We start from the raw sequence: 24042 nt of genomic DNA, 5'->3' as shown, positions 1-24042 counted from the left end.
TAGTGGCCGGAGACAGTTTGTCAGACGACCCCCAAACACTGAATTCAAGCCACAGTACACAGTGAAGCATGGTTGCGCAAGTATCATGATATGGGGATGTTTCTCATACTACGGTGTTGGGCCTATTTATCGCATACCAGGGATCATGGATCAGTTTGAATACATCAGAATACTTGAAGAGGTCATGCTGCCTTATGCTGAAGAGGAAATGCCCTTGAAATGGGTGTTCCAACAAGACAACGACCCCAAACACACCAGTAAACGTGCAACATCTTGGTTCCAGACCAACAACATTGACGTTATGGAGTGGCCAGCCCAATCCCCGGATCTTAATCCAATAGAAAACTTGTGGGGTGACATCAAAAATGCAGTTTCTGAGGCAAAACCAAGAAATAGAGAAGAACTGTGGAATGTAGTCCAACCATCCTGGGCTGGAATACCTGTTCACAGGCAACCAAAACCTGAAAGACGTGGAAGAAAGCGGAAAAACTACCATTCGAATGAATAGAAGAATAGCCAAAATGGCAAGGACTCAGCCAACAATCAACTCCAGGAAGATCAAAGAAGGTCTAAAGTTACCTGTAAGTACTGTTACAATTAAACGCCTATGTGAAGCCAAGCTATCTGCAAGAAGCCCCGCAGAGTCCCACTGTTGAAAAAAGACGTGCTAAAGAGGTTACAATTTGCCAAAGAGCACACCGACTGGCCTAAAGAGAAATTGCGCAACATTTTGTGGACTGATGAAAGTAAGATTGTTCTTTTTGGGTCTAGTGGCCGGAGACAGTTTGTCAGACGACCCCAAACACTGAATTCAAGCCACAGTACACTGTGAAAATAGTGAAGCATGGTTGCGCAAGCATCATGATATGGAGATGTTTCTCATACTACGGTGTTGGGCCTATTATCGCATACCAGGGATCATGGATCAGTTTGAATACATCAGAATACTTGAAGAGGTCATGCTGCCTTATGCTGAAGAGGACATGCCCTTGAAATGGGTGTTCCAACAAGACAACGACCCCAAACACACCAGTAAGCGTGCAACATCTTGGTTCCAGACCAACAAGATCGACGTTATGGAGTGGCCAGCCCAATCCCCGGATCTTAATCCAATAGAAAACTTGTGGGGTGACATCAAAAATGCAGTTTCTGAGGCAAAACCAAGAAATAGAGAAGAACTGTGGAATGTAGTCCAACCATCCTGGGCTGGAATACCTGTTCACAGGTGCCAGAGGTTGGTTGACTCCATGCAACACAGATGTACAGCAGTTCTCAGAAACAGTGCTTATACAACTAAATATTCATTAAGTGATTCAAAGGAAAGCAAAATCAATAGCTCCTGCTGCTGTGTCTGAGCCAATGAGGATGGAGAGAGCTAGGAGTGTGTGCACATTGCTGGATTGAGATCTGGTTCAGGTAAGTGTAAGGTGGGGGAACTGTATACTAAAAGTATTTTACATTAATGCTTAGAATGCATGAAGGTAAAAAAAAAGCCTTCAGCCTTTAGAACCACTTTTAATTAAATTGTTTACAAATTTGACAGCTTATGCACAAGCACAAAAAGGTTAAATACGTTTTTTTTAGATTGAGTTCTGTTTTTTTTTTTTCCACTGTAGGTGGCTTCTCCTCGCGTCCATTTGTAAGAAGCGTGCAGCGTCAAAGCTCAGGGCGGTCTTCAGTTACCAGTCCCCTGGTTTCCAACGAGAATGGATTTAGACCATCATGGTCACTAGCAGCAAAACTTCACCTACGGGCAGCCACTTCCTGCCGCCACCCTTCAGATTCCCCCATACATGGTTCTTCACTCGGTAAAATTGGTGAGGCTGATGACCATGTGTCAACATCTTGTTTTGGAAGCCTTCGTAATCTGTCTGGCAGTTTCCACGATCACCTTGAAAATGTGAAACGTGAGTATCGGACGTCAACTCGGGCTCCCTTGGCATTAGCAGAAGGTGGTGCACAGCCTGAACCAGTGGTGAAAAAGGCTGTACCAGCTGAACCATCTGGAAAGAGTGCAGCTGAGCTAGTGGGCAGGAACCCACTACTGGATCCTATAGATAATAATAACCATATCGCATTTGTGGATCAAAGCGATTCTGTAAATTCCTCCCCAGTAAGGGAGAATTCACCCCAGATTGAAGAAGTACATAGTAATAAGCCTGTTACTAGTAAAACAACCACAGAGCAGGGTAAAACAACACAAGCAACAGAGAAGGACTCTTCTATACCCACCTCAGTGACAGCAGGCAGCAATGGAAAACCCACAGCAAAAACAAAAAGAAGCGAAAGGAGTGAAGTTAAAACCCCCACACGTCGTTCATCCACGCAAGCGCGGAAAGACTCTGGGAAGCCACAGGAAGTTTCCACACCTGTATCTCAACAGAGGCAAAGAACCTCGAGTTCCACCCTTAGCAACATCTCCTCTCCGGCACAGAAGAAACCTGCCTCAACTTTAAAGAACTCCGTGTCAAGCACATCCAGCAAACATAGAGCACCTGAAAAGACTCTTAGCAGGGAGGGGTCTAAGGTAAGCTTGGGCTCAGACAAAGCCTGTGCAGCAAAACCTAGCAGTAGCACTACCCGTGCCACACAACCCAAGAGCAGCGATTCTCCAGCAGATAATCGGACAGTACGTAGTTCCTCTATGGCCAGCCTCCGCGCTCCTCAAAGTACATCTCGTTCTGGTCTCAAGCGGGACAGCAAGTCAGAGGAGAAAGGACTGAGCTTCTTTAAATCTGCCCTAAGGCAAAAAGAAACCAGACGGTCGGCAGATTTGGGAAAAACCAACATACTTTCCAAGAAACCTACAACAACAAAAAGTTTAAGCCAGGAGAAAAGTGACAACTCTCCAGCCTCACCAACCAAGGAGGTTGCCCCAAATCCAAAAAAGCATTCTGTCTTACCTCAACACAAAGCCAAGTCTTCCCCAGATGAAAATCAAACCCACTCGTCTCCTTGTGCTAAAAAGACTTCTGATAGATACCTAAAAAAGTTCCCTTCTTCAACTAAGCCATCGCCTAAAGCTCAGTGACCAAGGGTGCAGGGACAGCTGTACCACATGTCCTGACTGGAGATGAATGCAGGAGAGCTGTCCCTGCTTACAGCTGTTGTTTGGAATGTATGCACTTTTAAAGTTTTTATTATTTTGTTTTTTGATTTATTTTATTTTTTTAATTTTACTTCGTGGGGTGAGGGATCTCGTTCTTGTTCTTTCCCAGCTATGCTTGCAGCATGAAAGTTGACTTTTTTTGTTGTGTTGAGGAATTTCTTTTAGTGCTGGTTGAGATGATTGCTCAGAATGCTTCCTCAGCAAACGAACTCTGTCCTCAGCCAGCCCTGCTAAAACCTGCCTGTTTGTTCTAACTACTCAAGGGAATTTTGGGTGGGGAGGGATAGTTTTCACTTCTGCCAACCGAATGCTGCTTTTTATCTCCTCTCTTCCTTACCAAAGCCTGGCCATGACTTCAGCACAGTGGAGAGTAGGATAAAGGTTAGTTTACTTGTCAAGCGAAGGATAACATTGCGTTTTTTGTGGTTTCCTATACACACATAAAGGGCATCTCCACATTGTTTCTTTATCCCTGAAGGCTATAAAAGCTCATTTCCTCTCCATCACAGCATCTAGCTCTCCTCCATTCATATATTCATGTCATGTCCAAAGTGGTCTATATGACAATAGTTGTACTGCAGAATGGTCTTGGCTTTTGTTGGTCTACTAAATTCACCTATAGCCAGATGGAATTTAGTCACGAATGTTGTAACAAGCAACCTTCCGCTATATCCATGTACAGAAGTTCATCCAAAACTCTGAACAATGCTTGAAAGGCATTGTATCCCTGCTCAGTTCCTAATGCCATCTACTTATCTCCTCCAGCTAAAATCGAGTATTCCTGCCAGCTGATGAGTAACAGCGTCCCCTTAGTGTGTGACCTTCTTCTCTCATGTAATCTGGAGTCCATACAGCCTAATTTGCATGCTCCTTCTTTTTTTTTTTTTTCTTTTTTTGTACAATCTGGTAACCCCAAACGACAGTAGGAGTTGAATATCCACAGCCGCTCCCTTGTACCAGAAAGTCCCAGGCTTTTATGAGCTCCACATCTGATTTATAAACCTTTAATAGTAGCTGTCTCGTAAGACTGATGGCTGCTGTAAAACGACAGCCTGAGTTTGAAATATGTGCTTTATTTCTGTGTATAGGCAAAAATTAACGTTTGGCGTATAGTCAACGTGGTTTAATTTGCTGGGACATTATAGCTTTTATTGGGTGGATTAAGTCAATAATCCTTCTTGCTGTCTGTTCCCTGCACAGCCAAGTGTTTAGCGTTTAGTGCTGTATTTCCTCCCAATTCATGTTTGACCTCAGTAAAGGAAACTGTTAGAAAACTGAGAGATGGCTTTACCGACAGGCCTGGTGAGCCACAAACCTAAACCGTAAAGACTGAGCCTGTTAACCCTGCCATGTACAGCAAACTGCATTTTTCATGCAGGTGCGATTTTAGCATTGTTTCTGTTAGTTAGTCCATTGGTTAACAAACAAGGGATATCGAGTGCAAGGGATATTGGTAGCAGGAGCCTAATGTATATTGGAAATTCCTGTTTGAGGAAGTGTGTACACACTAATTGGTTTTTCATTGCAGAAATATTATGGGGTGATTAGAACATTGTGGGTGCTTATTGTTTGCAACTGACTGTTTTGTGAACCAGTTTCTATTCATTGCAGGTGGGAATACATATTGGTTTTAAAACCTTGTGAAAGTGTACAGATCTTGTACCTCCTGTTCAGATTAATAGGGTGCAGTTCACAAAAGCTAGTTGCTGTCATTACAAAAATGTTTTGTAGACTACCTTGCAAGGATACGCAAGTACGCACAGTCATAATTTACAAATTCTCTTGTGTTGTAAATTCTGTTCAGATGTCATACTTACTGGTGACCGCATAACATGTAACATATTACTGAACATCCATATATAAAACAAATGCTGAACAAACCTACATAGGTTTAACATTACAAAAGGAACTTGCAAAATAGAAGAAATGCACCATTGCAACAAAAACAGCAGAGGGAAATCGTGCTACTCAACTCTTTTGTAAACTATCCTCACCATGTACTGGTAATTACATGGCAAAATCCTAATATGATCATACGTTTAATGGGAAACTATAGTCTGTGATCAGGAAGTTCAGGAGTATGTTATTAATCTAACATTTACTTGATATTCCTGATGTGAGGTTCACATTATTGCCTGCTTGTTGATTCGTGTTTTGGTTGCTTAATTTTTTTTACAGATTTGTAAACGCTTCTCCAGTAGTGACGTGCATGACGGGAACCTTGAATCACATCTTTGCATAAAGCAAAACTTTATGCATGAATTAATTATATTGTGCCCCCCTTCTTTAACTTATGAATAATGTTCTTGTGTTTATAGATGATCTAATACAGAGAACTACTTGCCTTACTCAATGGTTCTGCAGCAACTGATGGTCTTTTTCCCCTGCTCTCCAGTGCCTGAATGTGGGCGAGCACTATGATATCATCACATCCAATGCTAGGCCAGCGGTGGATGGTAGTGCTGCATTTATACAAGTTTGTAACCTTACTTTGTCAAGATCCCCGCACAATTACTATCTTGAATTCTGTGACTTTTATTCACTCCGCCCTGTGGGTAGGCATTGCTTTGTCACACATTTTCCAGTGCCTGCCTTCTGCACTTGCAGGAAGCACAGTGCCATGGGATATATTGTCCTTATGGTCACTCACAACTTTAAAGGTGATTTTTCAAGTAAACTTATATTGGATTGTCCAATGACCAATTGTTTGTGTTATTACAATGGTGATGATGTAAAATTGAAGTGTATGCTGTGACTTTAGATCTCCTTTAAGTGAAGTATTCCTCTGTATTTGACCATCACCTAGAAAAACAAGCAATATCGTTAATGTAGGTGTCACACAAACTGTATTGGACTATAGTTTTTCTTTTAAACCAGGGAGAAAAAAAATTGCATTCTCTAGGCAAAATCTGGGAAATATGAAAGCAAATCTGCTGGCCGACCATCTCTGTGGGTATATGGTCTCTCGTATCAAGAGATTTAACCTTCATTTGTTAGTCATTTGATGCAATACCTATTATTATTATTGTATTTCTCTTTTCCAAAAAGGTTGCTGGTACAGAATTTAAAGAGCAATGCTGTAAAACACTAATATGTGAAGCCGATTTTGTTTACTAGTTTGCCTTTTTTAACTTTTTAAATTGCTGCTCTATCAATATTGCTGATTGTTACGAAGTAAATTTCATGTAGTCACTCCTTTCCTCCTGTAGCACAAGCTGGCGTACCACCAGATGCACGGCTGGACATTTTTCCTTCATTTTCAAACCCCTGCTCAGGCACTTTTTGCATGGCAGTGTTTCGACTGAATGTGCACGCACTTGTGACCTATGCAAGAAACTGTTGGTAATCACTCTTGGTGCTTTCACCTCTAGACAATTCAGTTCCTCAAGATGTTGTGTATGAGTGTTGTGTTTGGGAGGGGCACAAGATTGGTAAATCTTTTATTGCTGATGGGTTTTATTACTATTACCTGCACCTCTTGTTAGTACTAGTGTTATGCTGATGTATGTATCAATTTACCTAGTTTCACCCGTTTTTCGTAGAGCGGAGATGTACTTGTAGATTTTTACCAGAATAGTGTATTCCCCTTTATAATATATATTAGCTTGAATTTGTTCTCCTTTCTCTCTGATATGCTATCACTACCTGGTATGTTATTGCACTTTAGCTCTTATGAGGACATTCTTTGAATGAATGAGGTAGCTGCTTGAAAGACTAAAAAAAATAAAAAAAAAAATAGCAAAGCACATCCTGTTCACTTCCTGTTTGGCCAGACAGATTTGTTTGCTTGCTTCCAGGATTTGTGAGCACTTCCTGTCTAGAATAGTGAGACTTCCTGTTGGAAGAGTAATACTTATGCAGGCCATACATGATTCGACTTCTGAACGCTTTTTCATACAAAAATCGAAAACGTCGTTCACTCGGTAATCTGATGGTGCCATCAATGATTTCGAAAATCAGCCGACTAAGTCATAAAGTTCACCCCATATAACAGGGGAGACTTCTGTTCCTTCCAGGTCACGGCTCATGCGCATATTCTTTTCTGAAAAACGATCGTACGATTTGACCATGATTGAGTCGAAAATTGGTCGTGTTTCATGAATTTTCCAACATGCCCAATCACCAATCAGCGAAAATCAGCCGATTTATTCTTAGGTCTCATTTTAGGACAAAAAATAGGTCGAATTTCGACCCATGTATGGCCGGCCTTAGTCTCTGTTTTCTGTCAGCGTCACCGAGTGCATTTCCCACATTTTGTTAGTCCCAGAATGCAGTCCCCACTTCATGTTAGATTTCTAGAATCCCAGAAGGCAGGTCGCAATTCCCGTCTGAATTCTGGGTGAACAGTCTAATTTCCTATCTCTATTTAGATTCCAAGTAAAGCCTATTTTTATTACTGTAATACACACAGATTGTATAAATGGTAATGATTGTGAGTGTCTTCTTAGTTTTATGTACTAATGTGCTGTTGCTAGAATTAATATTCTTTTTGCTCTCCGCATGCTGGAGGTCCAGTAGAAGTCCATGTCTACTGTGGTGGGGCATACCACCTGCACAGTGCTCTTATGATAGGCACTCACATTCCCCGAGCCGCCCTGTTAATTGGAACACTGGACAGGGGGCATTTAGAAGCATGCGAGACCTGCACTCGTTAAGCAGTCTGGTTCTCCAGTGTGCAACCAGCACAGCACATTTATCCCTAGCTGCAACACAATAGTACATTAAAAAAACACGCATGTGCTATAATGCCTTACTGCATTACCGTAATAAAGAAGGAAGCTTCAGTTATGCCTTAAGGAAACCTGTACTAAGTGTGGAGGCTGCCAGGATTTTTTCTGAATTGCTCATTTTCCGTCTGTCGTGCTAATCCAGTGGCTTCAGTGCCTACAAATGCACTCACCTGGAGCAAGTATACAGATCAGCAGTTCTGACTTTTCAATCTGTATGCTTGTTTTGAATTGGCCATGTACTGGCAATTACATGTGGTTGTAAACCCTTAGATATACCCAGTGAAGTGGCTAGCCTCCGTGATACACAGAAATGAAATAAATCCTCTTACATAAGTTGTACCTGTTTAATTGCTGCCCTCTATCCTCTACAGCCAATCAAAAGTACAGCAATTTGCACAGCTTGTTTGAGCTTTCAGAAAGCAGGGGGCAGGTAGCTGAATTTATTCTGCAGAGCTCATTGAGGAGAGCTCTGATTGGAGCGAAAGGGACACATCCCCTTTGCACAGGAACAGAGCTGAGGCTGTAAATCTGCAGGCGCTCCCTCCCCCGTCATTTTTATTTTTCTCTCGGTGTTGGTAAAACTTGCCAGAAGTGATTCAAGCAGATAAGAGGAATGTGGCAGCAAACAAAAATGGCACTTGGTGTTCTGTATTGATACAAGTACACATTATGTGCTTTGTTCATATTTCATTCCTGAGGTTTACAGCTGTTTCAAGGCAGAAGATATCCAGACAACTAGTACGTTTAGGAAATTAGCAGTGAGAACCCCCATTTTTTCCTGAGTGCAGGTTTCCTATAACTGAAGGCTGAACTGAGGGATATATTTAGGATGCCATTGCTAATAACTCCAAAAATGCCTTGACTGTTTTGCTTTGATATTTCAAATCATTTACCCAATACAAGTATAGATAGAAAGTCTCTTTCCCCCAAAGACATTATAGTTGGTGGTTTAGCATCACAGTCAACTGTTGCCCTAAGGAGGTCAAGAATGGCAGCCCTGTATTACTCACATGCCAGAGATTTGTGGACCCTCTTTTAATCCAGACTGAGTGTGCAGTCTCAGTTTCTTGCCAGTCTTAAAGGATCAGCTCACCTTTTGGGGGGAAAAAATAATAAATGTACAAATATTTGCAGGAAAAAAAATTGTATGTATTTTTTCTCTAAGGAGCCTGGAAAGCATTGAACCCGTGATCAGTGGATCAGGGTGCAATGCAAGACTCCTGCAGACAAGCCCTGCAGCTTTCAGCCTGTACCTTCATACGGCTGAGTGTTTAACTGCTTGTGAATAAAATACGTGATTGCTCATCAGCGACCTTGCAATTTATTCAGAACTACAAGCTGTCAGCCGTAATGACTGACAATAGATGTAGGTCATGCATTCACAGGAAACTGAATGAATGACGTGGCCATGTGGGCACAGCCAGCCTTACTTCTTTTCAATTTTAGACAGCGGGTGCAGGGAAATGATCCCTTGCCTGCTGTCACAATGTGGGAGAATTGGAGCGAGGGCTGCCGAAGCTGGTTAGTGTTACATGCTCCACCCTAAATACAGGTGGAACATGTAACATGTTCCAAAAGGGTGCACGAATCCTAGAAGGCTGTGAAGACCTTATTTCCATCCAAGATTCAGATTATGCAGTACAGTTTCCTATCTGGGTGAAACTGTGCATTTGTAGCTTTCTGCCAGTGTCCATAGGCCACTATGTATGGACGAATAACGGAGATGCACAGTGCCATTTTCCAATGAGGACAACAGACTGCATTGCCTGCTGTCAGGATTGGAGGCTGTTCATGTGCCTTCTGGACCAAAGGGTCTGTTGCATCCAGTTTCAAATATTTTTGATTTATTGTTTAAAAAACAGACCCTGCCTAATATTCAGCATCTTGCAGTAGAAAAGTGAGAAGTATACATAACATAGCACTTTCTTCTTTGTTTCTGTAGTCTTTCTGCATAACAGTTTGTGTGTGGCAGACTGCTCATTCCCCCCAATGTTCTTGTTGGTGATTTATTTTCAGCAAGTTCTGTGACAGCACTGGCAGACTTCCAGTCTTCGAGAGTTAGTTGATATTCTGAAGACAAAAAATATTGTGCCTCATAAAACTGCTTCATTGGAATTACTCCAGCCCTCTTCAGAGCTGTAATTGTTGGAGAAACACTCAAAGCTCCTTTGGGCCCATTAAAAAAGCAGAATTCAAATTTCTCTGTTGTCTTTAGCAACCAGTTTCCATCTGTCATTCAAGGAATAATAAATCAAAGCTGTCTTTTTAATAAATTTTATATATATATATATATATATATATAATCGATACCCCTCCAGTGATGTTTTCCTGCACTCTAATGTTCAATCACAACTACACTGCATTTCTGAGCTTCTGCCAGCATCCTCAATTTGATGAAACATGGCAGACAATAGGCTAACTATTCATTTACAATGGATAATGACACTCATAGGTCTAAAAATATAAAGATTATACTTGCCATTGAACTTAATGTGCCAATAATGCATGATATTCTAATATTTGTAGTACAGTCTGTAAGGGGGAGTTGTCCTTTTACATGTTAAATATCTATTTTTAAAAAATTGTTTTGTTTTTTTTTTAATTTAAGCAGCTGATATTAGGCTTAGGGACTTGTTTGTTTAAAAATATTAATTTTTGCTTATTTGGGTGAAAAACACAGATCAGCCATAACTTTGACCACCCACCTGGTATTAGGTATGTTCCCCTTTTGCCACCAAAACAGCCCTGATTAATACACGCCACTAGACCTCTGAAGGTATGCTTGACTTTACAAAACAAAACTTTAAAAAACCTTGACTTTACAAACGCTTTGAAAGTGATAGCGATGGCTAAAACTATCAAGAAGCAGTACTCTGGCAAGAAATGTATTTTCGATTATATATCATTCATCTTTAGCATTAGGAAGGCGCACATCCTCCCTGGGTCTGCCTGCCATGTCCTCACTTTCCAATGGTTTGTGTTTCAGGATAGTATCTAAAGATGGAACACCAATGGAATCAGACCATAGAACATTCCAATGCCAAGAGGCCTTAAGAGTGCCACTTACCACCTGCTTGCATTCCACATATTACATATCTGATGCTAACAATGCACTGGCTGAATACAACATGAGCAAGTCAGAGCTAAGCATTATGCAGCTTCAACAAAACCAGCTAGTGACTTTTAATGAATAAAACATGGACCAACCGCAAAAAAAAAAGTTATCCTAGAACAACTAAGAGTTAAATTACTTCAGTATGAAACCATTTCAATTACAGTATCAATTTACTCTCAACTATGATTTATTGTCAGAGGTCCTTTTTCCTGGTTACCTCTCCTGAGAGATGCTATAGTTTCGCTACACCCAAACTTAAAGTGTTTGTAAAGGATAAAAAAGACATTTAAATAACCAACAATAAAACAATGGTTTTGCACAGAGCAGTCCTGATCCTCCTTTTCCAGGGTCCCCTGTAGGTGTTCCTTGCTCCTTCCCCATGAAGGTGCATGAAGATTAAAAACCTGCCTTTAGAAATACTTTAACTCACCACCACATTTAGGGAATGATGAAGTATGTTCTGTCATTTCAGGATGCATAAGCTTTTCTTCACAATTTGTTCTATTTTCACAAACTGGTGGGGTTTCTGTTCTTCCTATATTTTATTGTCTTCACTCCCATTCACAAAAAACAAAAACCTATCCTGGGGGAGTTGCCTGGTGTTTTTAAGGCCATAGACATCCCAAGCACATGTCCACCTCAGAAGTAGAGTGTGCACTGTGAGATACTCCCCTCACATGTTCCATGCAGACTGCCCACAACACCCCTTCCTTTATATAGACTCCATTTACAGAATGGCCACTGCCAACAAATGTACAGGTATGTGCCACTCATAGGAAACTGAATTCATTGAAAAAAAAAAAAGTGTAACCACCAAGAACCTATCCTAAACTCAGCTGCTTAAAGGAACAGTAACATGCATTCATATGCGCGTCTCAAAGTTAAAGGGTGCCTTGTTCAGAGTGCATGTTTTCAGCTATTTTCATATATGTTCAATAACGTTCAGATCATAGATAGCCACTAAAGAATAATGCAATGCTTATTAGCATTTCATGGGTGACTTTACTGTTTTTTGGGTCATTCTGTTGGCTAGTGATTTGCAATTAAACCAGAGCTTCCCAACAATAGGCAGTACGCTTTGCTCCAGAATTCCTTGATAGTCTTGAAATTTCATTGTACCCTGCAAAGATTCAAGGCATCCAGTGCCAGAAGCAACAAGGTAGCCTAAAAAAAACTAAGCCTCCTTCATGTTTCACAGTAGGTATGGTGTTTATTTTTTATCCTTTGTATAGTTAATGTGATTTGACAAAATGCTCCAGGTTTGTCTTACCTGGCCAAGGGCATTCTCCTAAAAGCACTGTGGCTTGTCAATATCCGTTTTGGCAAATTTCAGTCTGTTTTTATTGTTTTTCTTTCAACAGTGGCTCTTTGATCCGAAAGTTATTGTGATTAGTAGACAATCTAAAGTCAATTTTCCCTTTGCAGCCATGTCCAGGAAGGCTTGCTTAAGTCTCTCTTTTGCTTTCTCTGGGCTATATTCAGCGTGACGCACTGAACATGGGCCAGCAAATCTGACCTTTTTAGTAAATCTTTGGACAGTAAGCAATAATTTATCATGTTTTATTCTGACCAAAGGCATAAAGGCTTACATGAGACGATTGCTTTTAATTTTATCACTTTTCAGGAAAAATGAAGCATTGTTTGAATAAGCTATTAAGGTACTCACAAACTTGTCCATGTCTCTGTGTATATTACTATATGAAGTTATTATATATCGTAAGATATTTAACATTTAAAGGACAGCCACACTTCCTTCTTACAAGTGTACAGGTGAGATCATGGATTGAGGTTATATCCTCTTGTGTCCATGTTCTCAGTTTGCTTAGCTGTGTACCGAATTACTTGGCAAAGCTATCTGGATGCTTCTTATGTTTTTTGTGATTTGGTCTCTCCTTCCTTGTTTGTAGAGTGACTGCCCAAAATGGAATAACAGCTAACGTCTATTTGTATGAAGGCTTCACTTAGTGACCCTGTCACTACAGGGTCAAAACAGAAAGAAGACATGACTAATAAAAGAAAATGCTGTATACTTGCCTTTCCAACGGCCCAAGGGTAGAAACATAGCTGCGGGGATTCCATATTTCTGAGTGTGTAGAATATCTGCTGCGTTCCAGGGTTTCTCTCGCTAGCTGTTAGACTACTACTGGCTTATACGTTAGTGAGAGGAGCCACAACATACAGTGGGGGAGCAGGTGTTGACCCACCTAAATGGTGGTGATATGGCTGTTTTGCACAGACAGGCCTCCAGAAACATAAGTATATAACCACTTCTTTTACAGAGATGTTTTTTTTTGTTTTGATCCTATACTGACCGAGTCCCTCTGGGTGATCTCTGTACAGGTTTTTAACAAACTTTGTTGCAGGGTCCTACCTTTTTGTTCTAAAGAAATAGTTGTTTGTCTTCATGTCCAGAGTAAATCTGTATGGGAATGGTTTTATAATGATCAATCAGCAGCTGTACTTGCAGAGCTCTAATGTGGAAAATTGCAAGGTCTGCATCCATTTAGACATGACTTCCTTTTGGGAGTACCTCATCACAAATGACATTTTTGTTGCAGGTGATGCTCAAAATCTGATTTGCAGCATAGTGCAGATCAGTGAGGCAATCACACACGCAGGAAATTACTTATCTGGGGGACGGTCTGTACACCACCTATGTACAGAATGCCTCAGGTGTCCCTATTGCATTTTACAGAGAAATGAAACGCTGCAGATTAAAAAGGAAAGGTAATTTTAATAACATTCAATTACAGTATGACTTCTGTCGCAATTATATATGCATTATTTTTTTCTTATTTACGTCTATATACATACAAAGGTTGAGTTACCCTCTAAAGTGCACATACTCTAATTTCACTCCCAACACTGCATCTGGCTACTGGGAACAAACAGAATTGCTGTGTATTTTCCAAGTCAGGACTTCTCCCATATGACATTCCTGGTTGCCCTTTTCACCAGCTTTGACATGTAGGTGGAGGGGGTGTGAGTTATGTGATCTCCTATACTAAACCCAGTGGCAGGAGAGAAAAGTGAAGTGTGTCCTTCAGTAGTTAAATTAACCCGTTGCTTTTGCTTCTGCATGGGCAAAGTACAGGTTCACTTTAATCAGGAACTTTGTAAAGCTGAACTTCTCAGACAGTGAAGTCTTGCTGGTTCGCTACCTCCTCCTAGTCTGTAACTGAGTTTTTTTGCAGGGCAGGAACAAGTACAGATTTTTATTGGTATCTGCTCCCACTTCCACAATCCTCACCTAGGTGAGGAGGACATCCCTTACCCTGCAGCCTCCTGGGACACATCACATGTCCCAGGAGGCTGCAGAGCTGCGCACAGCGAGCACTCACTCATTCTCAGTGGGAAGCCAGCTGTGGTTCCTGAGGAAGCACATTCAGCTCCTATATCTGAGATGACAGCGTCAATAACTTGCAGTTGGCTGCTGAATGTTTGTACTGGTTTGTACCTTATTTTTTTAAAAAGCAGCTACAGTAATTGTAGCTGCTGACTTAAAATAAAAAAAAAAAAAGAAAAAAGTTCCTCTTTAAGCAGATGAGACCAAACATGGGGAATATCCAGATAAATTGCTAGAGGGAATGAAGAAGAAAATGACAAAATGCTACAGTGAAGTCCAGGCAGATAGTTTGTCTATACTTTGCACACAATTTCAGTCCACGCCCTATTTTTGGCTAATGAGAAGCATTTTTTGGGCAGAGAGTAGGAAGAGTTTAAATAAATTGTCTGCTTCCCACGCAGAACTCTCAGTGTTTGATATTGCTCCTTGCCGCCTTTGTTCCCTAAGCAGCTGCTCTGCCGTTATTGCACCTTTTAGGGTCTTGTCACCTTTGCAGTTCCTACAGCTCCTTTTTGTTTGTGCTTGCCATGTAAATCTTTTTCTCTCTAGCATCTAGTGATATCACAGGCTCCGACTGTATACTAAAATCACCGGTAATTTAAAAGGGTTCAGAAATGTAGAGCTGCCAAATGCAAATGTTATGCAAATCGCTAACAATCTCAAACAAGAATGTGCTACACTAATGACTGGGTTCTAAAGGTTAAAGAGAATCTCTGTTTTTAATAGGTTTCTTGTAAACGTTCTTCTGTCTCCATTTGCATACTTCTTCCTCATTCTGCACATTGCATGGCTTTTAGCAGTACAGTACCAAGTCCCCAGGTTTTAAAGTCAGACTTTCTTGGCTGCCAATTGCTGTGCTGCCCCAGGCTTTCCACGTTAATGTGTTGTGCCAGCTGTACAAGGTCGTACTCCCAAGACCTTATAGATCAGGATGCTCACGGCAAAAACGTCAACGTATGCTAACCTGAGTATACATTTCATCACACTGTAGCTGCTAAAAAGTTGCTCTTGTATTTTGATAACAAGAGCAGCTAAGCTACATAATTCATTTGAATGTTAATATTGGATTTTATTTTGTATATCAACTGTTGGACAGGTTATATTCCCTGATTGGGATATTTCCTCATGTTTTTTGTAACATTTTATTTTTTTAAAGGTTTTTACTGTTTGCTTATTTTCGTATGCGTTTAAGGTATAACGGTTATCTAATAATTTAGTACTGAAATTCCAGTTTTGGAATGCTGGCAGATTGAATCATCTACTTGGTAGCACAATCACTGGTCCTTCTCCTTTAGAGGGTATAATAGGAAGGCCTTGCCTCACCCTCTTGTCTATCTTATGTCATTTACATTATGGAGAACAGCAATGGAATTGAAACTCCTTATGGACGAGCAAATGAGATTAAATGGTGTAGACCAGGGGTACTGAATTAAAACTCATGGAGATCCGACCAGTAAAATTTTCTTCCGACAAAAGTCCGGACCACATTTTTTTTTTTCAGCCCTCCCCTACTGTATAATCACAATCCCTATACGTCAGTGTCCTCCGTCCCCCCCCCCCCCCCATATGTCACAGGCCCCGACTTAACATCATTTTTCCTTCACAGTAGTGTTCTCAGGCCCCCTGCACATCACACCCACCCTTTACAGTACACCCCCATTATTTTCAGCAGTCCTCAACCCCCCCCATCCCCCTTCACCCCACACTACTGTCCTGTTCCCACTTCACATCTCACCCCCACACTACTGTCCTCTTCTCCTTCCTTCACATAACCCCCAGCAAGAATGTGTCCCCTTTACATCCCCCCACAACCGTGCCCCCCTTTACATATCCCGCCCCACCTCCTCATATCACAAATCCTCCCCCCCAACAGTAGTGTTCTCTGCCCTTTTCACATCAACCCACACACACAGCACTGCCCCCTTCACGCCCCAAGTACACTCTGCCCTCCTCACATCAACCCCACCCCCCCCAGTACTGTCCTTTGCCCCTTCACATCCCCCCACCACAGCAATGACCCCCTCCTCGCATCACATATTCCCCCCCCCCCCCCAACTGAAATGTTCTCTGCTCTCACATCACCCCTTCACAGTACTGCCCCCTGTACATCACCACTACCATATGCACACTGCACTGCTCCTCTTCACATTTTGCTCCCCTTTACATCACACACAGCCAAAGTAGTGTCCCCCGCCCCCCTTCACTCTCCTACCTTACAGCGGGAGGCAGAGCATTTCTGGATTGTCTGTGGGAAGCACATCATTGAACAGAGCCACTTCTTTCCCCCTATCCTCTGCCGCTGTTATAACAGCAGAGCGGACAGCAGGAACATTTCTGGAGCGAGTCTGGAATAACTGCACAGTATTGAACAGAGCAAAAAAGTGGTCATAACATTTCAGGATCGGATGCGGAAAGCACAACACAGCATTGAAAAGAGCATGGGAGCTGTGGGGGTTAAGTTTTTGTGTTAACCAGCAGGTGATTGGCTGCTAGCACTGCCCTGCTTCTAATCAGCCGCTGGTTAACTTAAAACTCGGCAGTTCTCGCGCACTATTCAATGCTGTATTCCGCATCCGATCCAGAAATGTTATGACAGCTCCCACTCGCACAATCTGTTCAATTCTGTGCTGTTATTCCACACTCCAGAAATGTTCTGTCTCCTGCTGTCTGCTCTGCTGTTCTTTCTGGGGGGAAAAAAGCAGCTCCTAAATGGTGTGATTGGGTCCGGATGAAACAGTGGCTAGGTCCGCATCTGGACCGCGGTCCACCATTTAGTGATCCAATCTGGTGTAGACTATAGGGAGGTGAAGTGGGTGGTTATATCACTGTCAGATACTTCTATAAGTAAGGTGGAGTCACTGTCAGATACTTCTACAGGGAGAGTCCACTGCTAGAACAGGTGGTCTATCCCATTAATATACTTCCATTTTTAAAGTTCACATCATCAATCTGGTTTAGTGGAAAATAGAATTTTCCATTCCAAGATAATGGAATGGGGGCTTTAAACATGCTATCATAGTAACTGATGTAGATTCATTCAATGCCATCAGCCAAAACCGTTTACAATAAGATGCTGCTGGCGTCTGCCTATTTAGGATGCTTATGCGGTTTGTAGAAATCAGAAAAAGCTGGTCGTTGAAGCAGTCTCCTGCTTCATGATGTCTTTGACCTAGCTTTTGTTATAAACAAGAGTGCCCAGGTCAAGGAAGTATTGCTGTTACGGTTGCACAAAGCAGAGGTGCAATTTCTCCTGACAATGGACAAGATTTGCTAACATCTCTAGTAACTTTCTCTTCCACAATCTATTGTCTGGTATTATCTGAAGCTGTCCATAGATATGAGATCATCTGGATCCTGACAGTCCTGTTGTGTCATTTGGCACCTTTATACTTCATAAATCATGCAGTCATGTCCATATCTCTATATAATTGCTGTTATTACTGATTGCTGTATTTATACAACTTGCAAATTTTAAAGTACAAAAAGTTGCTTGAAAAATATATAGAAACACTATTTCTCTTGGTGCTACAGATCACGCAAAGGGCCAAACATTTGTTGCAAATTAGTTTGTATATAGGAGGTTATTGATAACGTTCACATATATACACATGTAGGTGATGGTGGATTATGACGTTGGAGCATCTCTAAGATCGTAGAGGTCTTTCCAATACAACTGACTTTCCTGTTCATCATAATCCAAGGCTCATTGAGAAACCTACAATTGATGCCTATCCCAGAGCAGCATAGTAGTCCTGAAGTAGTGCCATCACTCACAAGACTTGGTTAAGCTGCATTTTTCCAGAACCCCTATGCAGCCTGGGAGTCTATGAATGGTAGCGTCCAACAACTATTGATTGAGCCACAGGTCCATATCAGATTTAAGTCTATTGCAGTGCATTGCTAATTCCAGTTCTGTCAATATAAAGTATACCAGTACTTTGGCAAACCTGTATGCTTTCATTGCTGGCATCCTACTGCAAATGCTATTTACCCAGCTGTATAGCTTATGAGTACTAGCCTGGCACAAGCATGTTGTAACTGAAGCAAAATAGAACTCCTGATATCCATACTTGTTCCAGATCAGGGACACAAAGTATTGAAGCCACGGGATCAACATTGAAGTTAGACAATGAACATTTTTAGAAGGGAAGGTCAACAATGGCAAGTCCACCTGTTCCCTCAAAGGTTTTCTGTTGGACCCATTCACATTGTTGCTTTGCTTTAAGGAAGCTCACTCATTTTGAATGGGCTGTCAACATACCACATATTTAAACACACCTGTGTCATCGCAAACCTAGTCCAAAAATAATCAACAGCACACCATTGGAGCAAAACATAGATTAAACATTTTATTTGCCACCAAATGTGTGGAAGATTTTTGGCTCCAATATGTTGTGGTGAATAAATGTTCTTTTGCTAGTGATACTTTAAAACTGTTTTTTTTTTTCTTACAACATTTAAGGCTCCATGCACACTGGCTTAAAAAAAATGCTGCTTCTAGAGGAGCTTAGCATTTTGTTTGTGGAAGCAACTAATGTTATCCTATGTATCCATGCACATTAGGTGGTCTAGAAGCATTTTTTAAGCTCAATGTTTAGACAGAAATAAACCCTTCTGTTATGCTTTTTTGACAGCTTTTTTCTGGCAGAAAAAAAACTAAACACTGCCAAATGCTAGTACAAAAAAACGCTCAGAATTTGTGGTTTTTCTGCCAGAGTACTGGCATTTTGTTTAAGCCAATGTGCATGGAGCCACAGAGTTTACATCTATGGATTGTGGTGCACTATAACCCAGGTGTCCTGCGATAACCTGTAAATGTTCTTTGGGTTGCCGTTCATGTGAACGTGGCCTCAATTAATCTTTCCATGTGTTCATGCTTCTTACCTATTTTATATGAGCATGCTTGTTTAGGTTTAATGGCCCTTTACAAAGCATAAGAACATGTTCAAACCAGTGCAGAGCAAAAATGTTTTGTCCATGCCCGCTATTAACCCTTTGAGGACCATAAGGTTTTGGAACGCCAAAAGAATACATTTTTTTGTTTTTAAAGTTCGTACACTTCAGTTGCTGTAACTAAGCCATTTCATGAAATAATTGGCAAAAAGCTAGATCCATTTGTTAAGAACTAATATTTTGACTCAAACCAAAAAAAAAAGAGTTTTAAGTTCTGAATCAGATGATACATGCAATTACAAACATGGGACAAATACGTCCCTTGGTCCTCAAAGGGTTAATATGTTCATTTTTAGACTAGTGTATTTATGACAAATACTAATCGCTAGCTGTCAATGCATTGATGGGTTTTCATAATTCTGAAACCTATGTTTCAGACCTACCTACTCTATTTTCCACAATGTTGTCCTATTCCTGGACTTTTACATGAAACGTAATATTTGAGAAGTAAAGGATTCTGTCCTTTAGGTCCTTTTATACATGTAGAAAAGATTTTTCCAAACTTCATTGTGGACACAGATAATGGAATGGGAAGATCTGCTTTGTATAACGGTTTGATCAGTCCCAAAGATAAACACTAGATTTACATTATTGTGGGTCGGGAATGCAAGTTATGCACGTTCCCGACCCGCAGGCAAATGTGCTGCCCTTTAGCAAACGTGCGGCAGTGCCATTAATACTTATTGGCACCCCCACATATCAGCAAATGCGGTGTATTTTCATGCTCACCAAACCTCATAATGCCATAGCACTGCGTGGTATGATTTTTTTTTCTTAAATGGTCACGGACTTCTTTCCCTGTTTCTGCAGGTCAGGCAGCCCATTAAAATGAATGGCTGTCTACAGACAATGCAGGTTGTACAGATTTGAAAGAAGTGAGTATTCTAGGAAATCCTGGCTACTAAATGCTGTTTCTGTGGTTGATTCAAACTGTCTTTTTTGACAGTTTAGAAAACTCTAGCTTGCTGCAAACTAAATTGTGATGCTAATCTTTTAGGAACCTTAAAGCAGACCTCAACCCACATTCTGTTAATCCTACCCCCTCCTCTCTAGCAATAGGGTAGTTTTTTCGAGGAACCTTCTCCACACTTCCTGGATTCTGGTCTAGATGAGAATGGCGCATTTGTTGCCCGCTGGCTACTGTTATACCCTTATCACACATCCCAGGAGGTCTCAAGTGTTCCACAACACGTGCTCTGCATATTGTCATCAGAGGGCCTACTGTCAAAATATATGCAAACTTTGTACAACTAAAATAAAAACTCGGTTATGTGTGAGATTCTTGAGAGATTTCCTTTCTCAGTACAGCATGTGGATGATCATAGATGGGGTATATGTGTCCATCTGTTACATCAGGACTGAGTGCAGTAGGTCCCTGACATGCATGGCAGATTGCACACATATGATGTAATATTCTTTCACTCCTCTCTATTGAAAAATCATTGTTGGAAATGTTTATTTTGGTCCTAAAGTATACCCCTTGAGTGTCCCAGTGGATCATTTATGGCCAGTCTATTAGTCTGTTAACAGCCATTGAGGGCAAACCCAAGCAGTATGGCAACCATACATGATGCCTTGGTTCCCCCATCCACACGTTCGAGGTTGATGGGGGAATCACTCCCATTGTGGTATTGTATTCTGACAGTGGGGAGCCTTCGCCACCTCTGTCAGAATACAGTAATTAGTGTTGCCAGCAGCATTGATCATTCAGGAAAAAATTGACAGGGTGGTTGACTTGACTTGTGTACAGCCAGCCTGCCCATACATGGATCGAAATTCATCTGGTCCCTGCTGAACCCGCTGAATTTCGATCTATGTATGGCCGGCTTGTCATTTCTTCACAAGTGAGTTTCAAATTTAAATAATAAATAAATATCTAAATAACCTTTTCATTTTAGAATACAGGCAATCATTGTTTATGCAGCTGTCAATCAATGGGGTTGATTTACTAAAACTGGAGTGCAAAATCTGCATCTCTGCATGGTAGCCAATCGGCATCCAACTTCAGCTTGTTCTTTTAATATTTTACTGATTGGTAATTATGCAGAGCTGCACCAGATTTTGCTCTCTCCAGTTAATAAATCAACCCCAATGTGTCTTTCTTGCAGCTAAAACAGCATTCTGTCCGTAAATGATCCCAGAATTCTCCTCCCTCTGCTCCAATTAGCACACTACTTCTTCCTGTAGTCTGTATAGTGTTTTGGGGCATTGAATATTTCATCCCCTACAATTTCCTGTACTGCACTGGGTATTTTATCGCAACCGAGTTACTTACATACCTAAAGGGATATCATTAGTACTAGTAGAGTTAGTATAACTAAAGGGCATCTTAACCTCCTGCTTGGTTCATTTTGGTAGAATGACTCAACATCTACAGAACAGAAGCAGGCAAGGGCCTGCAATGATGTTTTATAATTCTTAGTGTGTATAGTTGACTTAGAGGGGACTTTTGCTAATATCAAAACTGGAGTTTCACTAATGGTATTCTAGAACTGGAAAAGAAGTCAGCATTGTGTAGAAAAATCTTTCCTCCTTCTGTACTTATCTAAAACGTTTACATCTGTGAATGCTATTAAAACTCTTCTTATATAATTTTACTTGTAAAATGTTCAAATGATCCTTTGCTAACCTCACTTGATTTCTGCTACAGTATTTTCAGGAATCTACTACAATTGCCTTTTATCAGATCATCTCCTTTCAGGAATTCACCTTTGTCCTGACTCCTCTTGTTACACTGGATATGTATGTTTCCTCCCGTTTTGTGATGTGTTTTGTTTCTGTGGAGTCTATACCAGCTTGCCTACTCATTCCATCCCCTTCTGTAGTTCTTCCTCCCTGGAACACAGACCTCGGGAAACCTCTAGCTGCCGGTTTGGGAAATGGTGACAGAAGAGTTTGCTTGGTTTCCCCTGACCGCCTACTTTATTTGGGAACACTGGTTCTAAATTGTCGGGCCTGGTGCATGATAACGATGTAACAATGCCTTTTATTTATTTTTATGTCTTATTATGCCAAGTGTATGCACTTTTAATACGCAGAATTTATATTTTTTACGTTCAAGAATGCTTCTTTGTGGGAGACACGTTTGATAACCTGTAGTTGACAATATTATAATGCTGAAATTAAAGCGAAGAAAAGGTCTTCAATGACTAAGGTCTTTGGTGTTTTATTTAACTGCAGCTCCTCATTATCCCATAAGAGGGCAACTGTGAGTCGTAGCTTGGATGTATGTGTTTCTGTGGTATCAAATAGTTTTGATATTTCTTAAATCTCTTTAAAGGTTAATAAAAAGATAATACTAGATATTTTTCACAATAAGAAAATCTAATCTGCACATTTGAAAGACAAGTTAATCTTTACAAAAAAAAACTAAATTAGATTGCTGTATGACTCTATAGAGGCCTATGGGGGGGCTCATTGTGCAGGTGTGACCAGAGCTGAAGATACCCAAATGGAGAATTTAAACAGCAGAGGAGGCTGTAGCTGTCACATGGAGGTAAAACGCCTGCTGGGTAAATGGTTTCTATGCTAGAAACATAGGTGGGACAAGCTCAACTGTTTAGGACATACAGTATAAACCATTCATTGAAGGTAAGCACTTTTTATGGACTTTTCTAATCATTTTCATTTTTTTTCTCATTCCACACTCTGTACCCAATAATGACAAAGAAAACAGAATTTTAGAAATGTTTGCAACTGTTTAACAAAAGAAAAACTGAAATATCACATTGGCATAAGTATTGACTCTTTGCAACAAAACTTGAAATTTACCTCAGGTACCTTCCATTTCTCTAGAACATTGCTGAGATGTCTCACATCACATGTCTCACCTTGATTGGAGTCCACCTGTGGTAAATTTAATTGATTGGGCACGATTTGGAAAGGTGCACACATCTCTTTAAAAGCAATGCATACTGTATAAGAGCAGAAGCCATGAGGTCAAGAACTGCTTGCAGAGGTCAGAGACAGGATTATTGCAAGGCACAATTTTGGGGAAGGCTACAAAAATGCCTGCTGTACTGAAGGTTCCAAAGAGCACAGTGGCCTTCATAATTCTCAAATAGAGGAAGTTTGGTACAACCAGGACTCTTCTATGAGCTGATCGTCTGACAAATCTGGGGAGAAGGGCCTTAGAAAGGTGACCAAGAACCCAGTGGTCACTCTAACTGAGCTTCAGAGATCCTGCGTGGAGATGGGAAAAATTTCCAGAAAGCGCTCCACCAAATTGGGCTTTATGGCAGAGTGGCTAGACGGAAACCTCTCCTCAGTGCAAAACACATGCAGTCCCACTTGGAGTTTGCATAAAAGCAGCCAAAGGGCTCTCTTACTGTGAGGAACAAGATTCTCCGCACCGATGAAGCCAAGATTGAATTGTTTGGCCTCAATTCTAAATGTTATGTCTGGAGAAAACCAGGCACCATTCATCGCATGCCCAATACCATCCCAACAGTGAAGCATGGTGATGGCTGCATTATACTCTGGGGGTGTTTTTCAGCAATAGGGACTGGGAGACTGCTCCATTCAGCTTTCCCTGAACCCTGACCAAAGTACAGAGATCCTCAATGAAAAGCTGTTCTACAGGGCTCAGGACCTCAGAGTGGGCCGAAGGTTCACCTTCTAATATGAAAATGATCCTAAGCACACAGCCAAGACCACACACGAGTGGCGTAGGGACAGCTCTCTGAATGTCCTAGAGTTTCCCAGCCAGAGCCCTGACTTGAACCTCATTGAACATCTCTGGAGAGACATGAAAATGGCTGTTCACCGATGGTCCCCATCCAACCTGACT

The 24042-nt window shown here is 41.1% G+C and overlaps 1 protein-coding gene across 1 annotated transcript in view; it reads left to right on the top strand.

Annotated features, from left to right (window-relative positions):
* Positions 1 to 22402, top strand: part of USP31 (ubiquitin specific peptidase 31) — a 120403-nt gene extending 98001 nt beyond the window's left edge. Inside the window, exon 16 of the mRNA XM_089682765.1 lies at positions 1617 to 22402. Within this exon, the coding sequence (XP_089538891.1) occupies positions 1617 to 3031 (1415 nt within the window). The 3' untranslated portion in view covers positions 3032 to 22402. The remainder of the gene's footprint in view (positions 1 to 1616) is intronic.
* The last annotated feature ends 1640 nt before the right edge of the window (positions 22403 to 24042 follow it).

The sequence above is a fragment of the Staurois parvus genome, unplaced genomic scaffold (genome assembly GCF_062004578.1).
Source record: "Staurois parvus isolate SC_StPar_1 unplaced genomic scaffold, SC_StPar_1.0 ptg000018l, whole genome shotgun sequence".
Classification (NCBI taxonomy): Eukaryota; Metazoa; Chordata; class Amphibia; order Anura; family Ranidae; genus Staurois; species Staurois parvus.
This window is presented reverse-complemented; position numbering and strand designations above follow the sequence as displayed.